The sequence below is a fragment of the Hyperoodon ampullatus genome (assembly GCF_949752795.1).
Source record: "Hyperoodon ampullatus genome assembly, chromosome: 14".
In the NCBI taxonomy this organism is placed as follows: domain Eukaryota; kingdom Metazoa; phylum Chordata; class Mammalia; order Artiodactyla; family Ziphiidae; genus Hyperoodon; species Hyperoodon ampullatus.
In genome coordinates, this window is record NC_136927.1 from 16,079,885 (window position 1) to 16,091,803 (window position 11,919).

Genomic DNA, 11,919 nt, shown 5'->3' on the forward strand with positions numbered 1-11,919 from the left:
TTGAATCACTGTGTTGTACGCCTGTAACTAACATAACATTATAAATCAACTATACCTCAATAAAACAGTTCATATCCTAAGGATAAAAATAAATAAGAATATATCCATAGACTGTAGTGCAATTCATTACAAGACAGCGTATCCGCATCTTTATTTAAAGCGATTTAAATTAGTAAATAAGTTAATAACAAGTTCATGTTATGGACACTAACAGGGCTTTGATAATCATCTAGACCACACCATACGTTAAGAAACTGAAGACCAGAGAAATGAAGCGAACTGATCAAGATCAAAGTTGTCTGTTGACAGTACTGAGCTCAAACTTCGTCTCCACATTCCCAAGCTGAAGTGCTCCTTCGACAATGCTACATGCCGTATCTTTTTCAAACGAGGTAATATGGTGAGAACAACTAGTAAAAATTCCAACATAAATACAAGAGGTAGGACTGGAGAATGGGTAAAAGCCACCCGTCGGGCTTCTATGCTTGGTTAAATACCCCACTTCATTTACGTCTCCTCAAGACTAAGTTCTTACTTGCAAAAGATGGAGGTCCCAAAACTCGCTTAGTTCATGCCTGGGCTGGTTCTCCCTTCCTCTCGGGGGGTAAGCACGACGGGGGGGAGAGGAGACTCCGCGGTCCGAGCTCCTCAGGTGTCCCTGCCCAAGCCCCGCAGACTCTTCACCCTCAGCTCTCCTGACGTCCCCGCGCGGGATCGAGGCTCATCTGTAGGAGCGGCTTGGGGACCTCAGCTTCTCCACCGAGGCCGCACAGCGGAGCCGGAAAATGTCTAGAGCAGGGCGCCACAACAGCTCTGCTAACCAAACCCCAGTTTTCCAAGTTCTTTTTTGGCGCTTCTGTGACGCAACTTCCGCCCGAAGCTGCGGCGAGACCGGAGGGGCGTGATGGAGGGCAGCCAATCAAAGAGATCGGCCTGACGGAAGCCTTGAGGCTCCCGGAAGCTGTCCTGAGGTTCTTACCGGAAAGCGGAAGCGGCGCGCAGCACGTGGGGGCGGTGCCGGTCGGAGAGCTTTGAGTCCTCTTGGTTTGTGGGAGGTGAGGCTGCCGGCGGCTACACCCCAGGGCACCGGGCAGAGCGCGGGGAAGTGGAGAGAAGCTGCGGAGCTCGGAGACCGGCTGAGCGTCATGGAGGGCTCTGAGGAGCAACCGGGCCCACGGCCACCGCATCCCGGGGACCACCGCATCCGCGACGGCGACTTCGTGGTGCTGAAACGGGAAGATGTGTTTAAAGCAGTGCAAGTCCAGAGGAGAAAGTAAGTCGGGTCGCTGGCCTTACGGGTTCTCCGCCCCCATCTTCTAGACACCCTCTCCCTCCAGGGTTCCATTCTTGGATTCCCAATCCATTCTGGATTCCCAATCCTCTCCCTCGTTATCTCCTCTCGGATCTTCCCACAGAGGCCTTTGCCCCCAGGATCCCATCCTTGGCCCTCGAGATCTCCCTCACTCCTTCTGTCTTCCTACGGAACTCCCCTCCTTGATCTCATACTGGCCCTCTATCTTAAGCATCTCACTTACTCTTTCCAGGGTCCTTTTCCCATTCTTGGCCCTCAGGTGCTCCGCCCCTCTCTCCAGGCCCCCATCCCACCCCCTGTCCTGGGGTTCTTGCCCCAGGTTTTGAGTTATTTTCTCCTGTCTTCTCACAGAACCCACCCTTCACCCTCTAGTCTCATTCTTGCTTTCCAGAGCTCCCCTCATCACAACTTTATTTTGTATTCTTGAAACCAGTGCTTTTTGCTTTTCAGAATTTCTGATTAGAAATGTGTAAAGTGCTAATACGAATTATTTAAGCTTTTTAATTGAAGTATAGCAGTGCAGCAAAGTCCTTAGGTTATACGTTCGATGAACGATTCCATGTGCAGATGAACCTTTGGTTTTTCTTTCTCGTATTGTCCTTTTAAGTTGCTTGATCGTGAGATGTGGTTGTTTGAGTTTGCTTCTTACAAATGTGCTCTTTTAGATAAGAGCTTTTCATTCCCAAGGAGACAGACAGTAACATCTTTATTTCTAAAAAGTATTCTTTAGATATTTATTTTGAAACACTTTTCATCAGTTTTCTTGGCAGAAGCCATAGCATTAGTTTCCATTTTGTTTAGAAAACGACTCTTTGAGCTCAACTACATCCCAGGCCAGACTCTCCCTTCACTGTTTCCTCGGGGCTGCACTCATCTGGTTGGGCAGAAGCAATCCTGCCTCTGTGAGCAGACTCTGCACTTCCCCCTCTTCCCCAAGGAAGGTGTGGCTCCATGTCCTTCTGACTGGGTCCCACTTTCCTGACTAGGGCAGTGACCTCTTGTCAGGCCAATCAGTTTGAGTGACACACCCTTCTTTGCATGTCAGACCAGCTGCCAGGGGGTAAACCCAACCCAGCTCAGACACAGCGTTTTGCTAGCACTGGGCTACTCAAAGGATGAGGTGGGGGAGGGTACACATCTGGGCTGAGCTGAGTTTCAGCTTCTCTGAGGGGATTCATGTCAGCAAATATTTAGAGTGTCTGTTATGTGTTAATCACTGAGGAGCCAGCAAAGAGCAAGAATTGGCCCTGTCTGGATACTTAGGATCTTGGAGAAATTCACTCAGGTGGTTCAAGTAAGGAGACTTAATGAAGATGTGACACATACACATACAGAGATGTGACAAGGTTTAGAGAACCAGTAGAGACTGGTGATGCATCCAAGGGTCTAGAATTGTAGGAAGCCTTCAGCAAGGGAGCCTGTGTGATGCGGTCTGTGCATTCTGTTATGGTTGGCCTCTTGGGGCACAGAGAAAGAAAGAGAAGGTGTAGGATGGGGCATAAAGAAAATTAACCAGTGTACATCTTTCAGAATGCAGAGTTCTGTTGATATGGGCCATGTCCTGAAGCTAAGCAGGGCTTCCTGGGATCCATTTGTTCTTTGCTGGATAGACCGTGTGGTGCAGTGGAAAGAACCAGGCTTTTAGGTCAGGCAGACTTGGATTTGAATCCCAGCTCCTAGTGTGTAACTGAATCTCGGGCAAGACACTTTTCCCTCAGTTTCAAGTTTGCTCATCTGGAAAGAGCTGTGTCCCAGGATTACTTAATTGAGAATTAAATCAAAAAGTATGAAACACCAGGCACATACTACCTAACCCCTGATCGACACTCGGTGGGTGTTAGTTTTTGTCTTTTGAAAGGAAAGTTTTTTTTGTTTTTGTGGGATTTCCCTTTTAAATTGTAAGAAGATAAAAATCTGGGTAATGGGAAAAGCTGAGATGGCCTGGGCCTCAGTAGAGCCTCATCAGTGTTAGGTACTGTTTACACATGTGTAGATTGTCAGTAATGTTCATATGTAAATATCATTTGCTTTTACTGGATGATTTTCAAAGAAAATGGCCAGTTAGGCCAGGAATTTGTTAAATCCCTGTCATCTCAATGATTGTTCAGTTTTGAGATTTTCTTGTGTAAGTTACAAGAGGCGTCACAGTGTGTGTCTCAGTGGCATGGCAATCTTGCTGCTCAGGAAATCCAAAGTCTGCGAGTTTGGACATCCTGTCAGACAGTGCAAATTGGAGCCAGACCAATGCCTCAGAAGAGGAATGTCTTCTGTCCTTGTTTCTCATTCCAAATTCAGTGTTTTTGTGCCTTCTTTATTAATTTTGTGCAGTGTTTTGTGTTTCTGGCCCCAACCCAATCCTCTCTAGTTCATTTGTCGGTTCATGGTCAGAGATAATGCTGCTGATCATCCTTTAGGGAGACTGATTATGAAATAACCTAGATTGAACAAATCTTCCCTATACTGAATACAAATGAGATTCAGCTAATTGATTGCGTTTCTTCCCCAGAAAAGTAACTTTTGAAAAACAGTGGTTCTATCTGGATAACGTCATTGGCCATAGTTATGGAACCACATTTGAAGTGACCAGTGGAGGAAGTCTTCAGCCTAAGAAGAAGAAGGAAGAGCCTACTTCAGGTGCACTGTACTACTTAGGATGTATGAAATAGATGCTTTTGAGCTGGCTACTCAGAAACCTGTCAACTCGAATTAATTCTAGAATGCTAGCCCAGGCTGTCCCCAAAGAAATCTAAACTCATAATCTAAGAACTGTAGCTTGGTGGAATTAATTAGGGTCTGCCTTTGGCTTTGAGATACCTGGGTTCTGACTCCTGCCCATCATTAACCAGCTCTTCGACCTTGGGCCAGGTATTTGATGCCATGAATCCTTGCAGCTTCATTGTAAGAGTGGGTGTGGAGCCCTGTTGGTGTCTAGAAGTTACCAGCTCTTGAGGTAGTTAACATATAGGGTAAGGATAAGAGGTCTGGCTTTGATTCAACTGACTAGGTTTAAGTTCCAGCTTCATCACTTACTTTGTAACCTTGACCTAGTTATTTGGTTTCTCTCAGTTTTATATTCTCATTGGTAAAATAGGGCCATAAACACGTTTAATGCCCAAGCTGTAGTGAGTGTTCAATCATATGACACAGAGGAAGTTCTTAACAGTGCCTTGCCTGTTAGAGTAATGACCCCATAATTTTAGTATTATTGTTAATTAAAATTAAATACTTAAATTTTTATCAAAATAAATGTGCTTAAATATTTTATTAATAAAATTAAAATACTTAATTATTAAAATTAAATAATTAAAACATTATTGAAGTTCTGGTTCAAACAAGTTTATTAATTACTTTTAAATCAACATTCATGTTTTTATTAAGCACCAGATATGTTCTAGACATGATTAAGCAGTGCAATTTCAGCAGTTTCTTAGATAGACTATCCCATAAAATTTATTTAGCAGTGGGGAACACCAAAAATAAGCAAACAGCATAATTTCAGATGGTGATGTGTGCTGTGCAGATGATAGAGCAGGGAGGTGTACTGAAGGCTGATTGAAAGATGCGAAACTTGGCTGAGATGGTGAGCTCAGCCCTGAGTGATGGAAAGGATCCACCCACTTGGAGATGTCACGAGAGCATTCCAGACAGAGGGAGCAGCAAGTGCCAAAGCCCCGCATTGAGACCATGCTGCTGTGTCTAAGGAACAGAAAGAAGGGCAATGTGGCTGAGTACAGGGGTTGAGAAATGAGCCCTGGAAAGGTAGCCAGGGGCCAGGTCATATACAACCTTGCGGGTCGTCTTTGAATTGCTACTGGAAGCCACTGTGGGTTTGTGCGTTGGAATAGATGAGCCAATTTGCATTTTAAAAAGAGAACTTTGGTGTCACGTAGATTGTAAGGGGACAAGAGTGGGAACAAGAATATGAGTGAGTGGCTTGGGGCAGTCGTGACAAGAAAGGATAGTGGATTGGGGTGGGGGCAGTGGAACTGGAAGGCCAGATTCAAGTGGCTGATGGGCTGGATGTGGATACGAACTTAGAATAGGAAAGATTTTTAAATAATTTCAGATCATACATGTCATAGAGCAATTTTCTTCCTTAGAGACCAAAGAAGCGGGCACTGATAATCGAAATATAATCGATGATGGGAAATCTCAGAAACTTACTCAAGATGACATAAAAGCTTTAAAGGACAAAGGCATTAAAGGCGAGGTAAAATTCAAAGGACTTTTTTTTTTGTTTTCATTTGGTATTTAGGAAATTGCTTGCATTTTAAAGCAGACTTCTCCTAAGGTAAAATGTAAAAATACTGTACACTTCTGTTAAAAATAGCTTGAAGTGTATATGCAATTCAGTATATCAAAGATATTGTTTCTTATAGGCAGGAATGTAAGTGAATGACATTACTAATAGTGTTAGCAAAAGAGAATTTGATAACTTAGTGCATCTCAGAGCTTAACTTTGTTCACTTTCAGTAACGTTTTCAGCCAGTGTCTTCAGGACTGACAGTTTTCTTTACCTCTTTTCTCCCTTTATTGTATGTCTGTTCTTTTACTTTGATTTAAATGGAGTTTAAAATACTTACATTTTAATACAAATTCTAGATAGAGTATAAAAATACAAAGTTCACCCATTTGGACTTCTGTGGAAAAGGGCTTGGAGAATCAGACCTTTGGATACATTCTGGGGTAAGAAACCTTTGAAGTACCTGTGCTGTGAAAATAAAGTTTCAGGAAATCTGCTTGCTCCTTTTCTTATAGGAAATAGTTCAGCAATTAATTGAAAATAGTACAACATTCCGAGACAAGACAGAATTTGCTCAAGATAAATATATAAAAAAGAAGAAAAAGAAGTAAGTAATTTTTGTTTTTAAAAGGATGAAAATATAAAATCTTTTTATAGATTTATAAAATATATTATTAAAAATAAAATATTTTTAAACTAGCTTTTTAAAATTGATGTTCTGTTTTTCCTTCCCCAGATATGAAGCCATGATTACTGTTGTGAAGCCATCCACCCGCATTCTTTCAGTTATGTATTATGCAAGAGAACCTGGAAAAATTAAGTACGCTTTGTTTCCTTTCAAAAGTATAATTGGGGGAAAGTATATCTTTAAGAAAGTCATGATTTTAAGTAAAATGAAAATCTTGCTCATCTGCATAAAGTGTCCTCCTACTTCATAAATTGTAAGTCCTTTTTTACTGTTGCCTCCAAAGCAATCAATAATCTTATCAACACCATTTTTATGAAACAAACAAAACTTGAAAAATTATGATTAAAATAGCAGACTTTGCTTAGCTATAAATGAATGAATCATTTTTTTTCCTTAGCCACATGAGATACGATACACTAGCCCAGATGCTGACGTTGGGAAATATCCGTGCTGGCAATAAAATGATTGTGATGGAAACATGTGCAGGCTTGGTGCTGGGTGCAATAATGGAACGAATGGGAGGTAAGATTTAACGTTTTCAAGTTCATTAAAAACCTACCATGATTTGAGACGAGGGGTCTAAAAAACTCAAACTCATGGAAAGTGAGGTTGAGTTACTGGAAGCGAATGAAATGACTTGGGTGTGCCTGCACAGCTCCAGTCTCTGGGACCTTCCTCCGTAGCCCACAACTCCCAGCCTGAGCTGTGCTGGCACTCCCGACGCAGTGTCCTTTCCAGCTTCTGTGTCAGTGGGGATGGTTCTGAAGCCTGTGACTGGCTAGGACCTCCAGGACCGTGATTTCAGTTAAACTCTTGGATAGCTGGTGCTCATTTTACCGGCCTGAATTGAGAGTATAGGGTGGGAAGAATACTAGGGATGTATTCTGTACTAGAAGAGTACAACACAGCCTGATTTGTCTGCCCTTTTTATGACCCTGTTGAAGATAAGAACTTCTAACTACCCTGTTTAAAGATTGGACTTGGGGGATGCTGAGAACCAATCACCAATCATGTGACATACAAAATTTGTATGATCACAGGGTTTTACTGTAGTGTCAAGGGAGGTACACTTCTTTAAGACTTCCTGTGTACCTGTTTGGAATTCTGTTACCCCCATTGGGAATACGCATGGACTCCAGATGGACCCCCAGAGGAGCTGCATCACCTTCAACCTCTGAACAGCGTAAAGCAGAGAGACCTTCAGTCTCCTTACTGTGGGGTACCCCAAGGGTTGCATAGTCTAGAGCTGCCTCCATTGAGCAGATATTTGTTTCTTTTGTCTGTTCAGGTTTTGGCTCCATTATTCAGCTGTACCCTGGAGGTGGACCTGTTCGGGCAGCAACAGCATGTTTTGGATTTCCAAAATCTTTCCTCAGTGGTCTTTATGAATTCCCTCTCAACCAAGTGGACAGTCTCTTAAATGGAACATTTTCTGCTGAGATGTTATCTTCAGAGCCAAAAGACAGTGCTTCGGTTGAAGAAAGTAATGGCACACCGGAGGAAAAACAGACTTCAGAACAAGAGAACGAAGACAGCATGCCAGAGGCCCCAGAGAGCAATCACCCAGAAGAACAAGAAACAATGGAAATTGTCTCTCAAAATCCAGACTATAAGGAACCTAAAGAGAGAGGAAGCAAAAAGGATTATGTAAGAATGTTAAGAGTTCCCACTACCCTCAGTATCTTTCTCAGGCTTCATTTAACTTCATGTAAGCCCTGAGATTTGATTTGGCTTTGGAGCATCAGCTTCCAAGGTAACAAATATCAAAACAGACAGAGAAAAAGTGTGTGTGAGTGTACACACGTGTGATTTAATCTTCGGGATGGAGCTTTAGGATACAGAAGCATTGTATAGGTGGCTGCATGGTGGTTTTATAACCAAAGGGCTCTCTTATGTGTTTTCAGCTTCCTTATAAATGATCTCCTTCTGTTGCCTTAGTCCAAGTTGATAAATATTATTAAAATGTTTTGACAGACCAGTGTTTCCATAAACCCGACTGAATGACCTCAGTATGTTGGTATCTTATTTTTCTTCTTGAAGATTCAGGAAAAGCAGAGGAGACAAGAAGAGCAGAAGAAAAGACGTTTAGAGGCTGCTGCTCTGCTGAGTGAAAGAAACGCAGACGGGTGTGTTGATGAAAGAACACAGGCGACATCTTGGTGCTCGTGGGCCCTGCTTCAAGCAGATTAGCATTCTCTGTCTGCTTGTCTATTTTGGTTGTAGTGAGGGCAAACATGATGATCCTGTCTTGGGTTTTTAAAGAAAGGAGGCTGCATCTGGCAGAGATGGGAAATTGATTATGTTGCTTTCAGAGTTTTAGAAGAAATTGAGATTTCTCCAATGATGGCACATCAGATTGGGCTGTGTAGTCCCGCTAGGTGCAGGTTGGGGGGCATTCCAGTTGATGTGATACTGCCTAAGGGCATGGGCTAAGGAAAACCTGACAGGAAAGGCAGATTCAGGTATCTGCAAAGCCAGTATTACAATGTTGGATTTGCTTCCAGATTTTTTTTTTTTTTTTAAATCAAGACTGTCATCAGAGTTGCCAACTCTAAGTTGGCCGCTTAGAGTTGCCAATCACCATGAGAGTTTATAATCCAGTTTGTGTTTCCTAGAAAGTAATAGCTCGTGATTTTATTGTTGGAATCTCTAGAATGTTGTATTTAAAGTGCTTCCTTGTGTGAGTCATGCAAATAAATACGTGATATTTTAAATGCATTTTAAAACCTATGCTCTGCTTTGGGGACATAGAGAAATAATTCGTCTAACATTTTCCTTGCAGTTTAATTGTAGCTAGTCGTTTCCATCCCACTCCACTGCTGCTGTCTTTGCTGGACTTTGTGGCTCCTTCAAGGCCATTTGTGGTCTACTGTCAATATAAAGAGGTAATACTGAAACAGAGTGGACAGGAATTCTTGCGTCTGAATGTTGATTCTCAAATTGCACCCTCAAAATAATTATTAACAGAACTCTGTTTATGCCTTTAGCCTCTGTTGGAATGCTACACAAAACTGCGGGAAAGAGGAGGGGTCATCAACCTCAGGCTGTCTGAAACCTGGCTCAGAAATTACCAGGTATGTGTGCTCACAGCCAGTCCCTGGGAGCTGCTCTCCTGGGTCACTGGCTCTGCACAGTAGTGCCAGAAGCTGTTAATTAGGGATCTCCCTGTTTCTATCTATAGAGATGAAAGAGTCTCACGTCTATAACTCAGAGAAAGTGCCCTGACCTTTCCAGACCCTTTTTTCTTTTTTCACGTCATGGTCTATTACTCAGATACCCGAGTCCAGAGACATTTAAAATGCAAACGACTATGGTTCATGTTTCCCCAAGGCCTTGAGATCACTGTAGAGGGAATAACTGATAATAGCAAAATCCCTAGGCTAACAAGAAAGTGACCCTTTCCTTTCTGCTGGGATGCCTTTGCAACAAGTGTTCGAGAGTTCCTGGTGGGCTCCGTGTCAGTTCAGGTCCTCTGGAATGTATATGCGAAGATAGAATTAAAAGTGTAAGAGAAATGCCTGTGAAAGATAAGACAAGAGGGAGCAGGATTAGGCAGGGAGAGCTGTCAGACCATGATACAGGTCTGATGCCTGTGACAAGTGGGAGGAAGGAGGGGAGGGGAGGAAGAGCATGCAGTGCTGCTCTGAGAAAGTCTCAGCCAGGATGATGAGAAACCCCAGAGCAAAAATTGCCCATTACAGGAGTCCTGTGTTGGACAGAAATGGTCTAGTTGTGGTACCCATGCTCAGTTATCAACTTGGAATAGCCTCCCTGGGTGTGAATCTCAAAGAAGCAGCAGCTAGAGGCATTCTATTGCTTCAGCTCACAGCCAGTTCCCTCTTAGAGATCTGGGGGTGCACCTCCATGGCTGTCACAGGCCCTGCCCTGCTTCCTGGACATCTTACTTAATCCAGGACACTCTGCAGACCTGGGAAACCCTGTGCTTCTTGGTAGTCATCTTATTTAGCTCTGGGAACAGGAGAGAAGAATTTTTGACAGAATTAATAGAGTGTTGGAGAAAGAAGGCTCTGGATGTATGTCCAGTAGCTACTTCTCCATGGACCCAGCTCCACTGTTGACTATGAAGAAAGAGGGAGAAAACCAGGCCCAGAGCACTACACAAACCAGTTGCCCTTTCACCACCAGAAACTTGCTTCAGGTTTAAGAGAAATGGTTTCAGTTTTATATTTCAAAAGAAAATCACTTAAACCAATTTCTACGCTTTTATCTGCACTGTCATGTGAAAGACGGACCTCTTTAGGAATTGGTCTGATTAAATTGGTCTCTCTTCAGGCAAATCTGTGTCATTTAAATGTTCATTTCTGGCATGTGTATTGTTAACATGGCTTTATCTGCTTAGGAAAACATGAATGTCTGTCTTTCTGTCTTGATTAGGTTTTGCCAGATCGAAGTCATCCCAAACTACTGATGAGCGGAGGTGGGGGATACCTTCTCTCAGGCTTCACTGTTGCCATGGACAACCTTAAAGCAGACCCCAGTCTCAAATCCAGCACCAGCACTTTAGAATCACACAAGACTGAAGAGCCAGCAGCTAAAAAACGGAAGTGCCCAGAGTCTGACTCAGCCTTTCAAAAATTGCTTTGATTTTTGTTCTCAGACATTATGCAGTTAGTAAGTAAACTTTAAATGCCATTACTAATTGTGTTTTCATATCCTAAGAATGAGAACATGTCTATACCCCTGTTCGTGGGAAGGACAAGTAAGCCTTTTGTCCACCTCTGACACAGATTGGTTCTGTCTGTCAAAACCTCGAGCCAGAATACCCAAGCCTGGGGTAAGCAGTAGACTGGTATATGGCCAGTTGTGTTTATTTCACAAAAATCCTCTAAGTACTTTTAGTGCTCTGTGCAAATATCTTGAGAATTTAGAGATCAAAGAAATATATTTATACAAAACTTTGTTTATATGTTAAGCCAAGTGGAATAACACACCATCAGTGAAACTTGAGTACTGAAACGAAGGAATCTGTGGAAGAAATTTCCTCTGTTCATTATGTTCTCTTCAACCTAAGCAATATGAATGTGTGTGAGACTTACAGTACCAAAAATGTCCACCCTTTTCCCTCCAATGGAATAAACTTTAAAATTTTTTATATTTTATTATTTTAATAGTTGATGAGCTAGAAAAGATCTGAGTATTTATTTTACTGCTGTTTTTGTCAGTAGAAAGGTGTTGTAGGGTACTTTTTTGAATTAATTTGCCAATCCTCTCATTCTTTGTTCCAAATAAAGTGACTAGAATTTTTGTGTACTATTAAATGAAACAGTAATGTTTTTTTCCCTCCCCAGAGGCTTACGGAGATAGATAGATACATGTATATGGATGTTGGTATATGCGCATACATACATACATTTATATGTGCACACACATCCACATGGAGACAGAACACACTGTCCATATGAACTGTAACAAAGTTTAGTGCAGGGCTTAGACCAGTCCTCATTGCATTAGTGTCACTTCTTGTCAGCAGTATTTTAAAGTGCCTTTTTTTGGTGATCATTAATGCTGGTTTGTTGAGCTCTGGCATGACTAGTGGTTAGCCTTTCTAAGCTCTGAAAAAGTGTAATTAAATTATTTGGTCATCTGCAGCCAAGAGAAGTGTTTAGAGGAAGCCACGACTCTCGCCCATTGAGAGTGAGTCTTGCTCACTAAACA

The 11,919-nt window shown here is 42.4% G+C and overlaps 1 protein-coding gene across 1 annotated transcript; it reads left to right on the top strand.

The window, feature by feature from the left end:
• The first annotated feature begins 1,022 nt into the window (after nucleotides 1-1,022).
• Nucleotides 1,023-11,516, top strand: TRMT6 (tRNA methyltransferase 6 non-catalytic subunit). The gene is made up of 11 exons (XM_079718336.1): nucleotides 1,023-1,273; nucleotides 3,819-3,946; nucleotides 5,413-5,522; nucleotides 6,071-6,162; nucleotides 6,292-6,375; nucleotides 6,641-6,765; nucleotides 7,532-7,890; nucleotides 8,284-8,369; nucleotides 9,026-9,128; nucleotides 9,231-9,317; nucleotides 10,639-11,516. Exons 1-11 carry the CDS (start codon nucleotides 1,146-1,148, stop codon nucleotides 10,846-10,848), a joined length of 1,512 nt encoding a protein of 503 aa, XP_079574462.1. The 5' UTR covers nucleotides 1,023-1,145; the 3' UTR covers nucleotides 10,849-11,516.
• The last annotated feature ends 403 nt before the right edge of the window (nucleotides 11,517-11,919 follow it).

Coding starts and splice junctions, on each gene's coding strand:
- TRMT6 (XM_079718336.1), top strand. CDS start 1,146: ATGGAGGGCTCTGAGGAGCAACCGGGCCCACGGCCACCGCATCCCGGG. Junction 7,891..8,283: donor GAGGAAGCAAAAAGGATTAT/GTAAGAATGTTA, acceptor TTCTTCTTGAAG/ATTCAGGAAAAGCAGAGGAG. Junction 9,318..10,638: donor CCTGGCTCAGAAATTACCAG/GTATGTGTGCTC, acceptor TGTCTTGATTAG/GTTTTGCCAGATCGAAGTCA.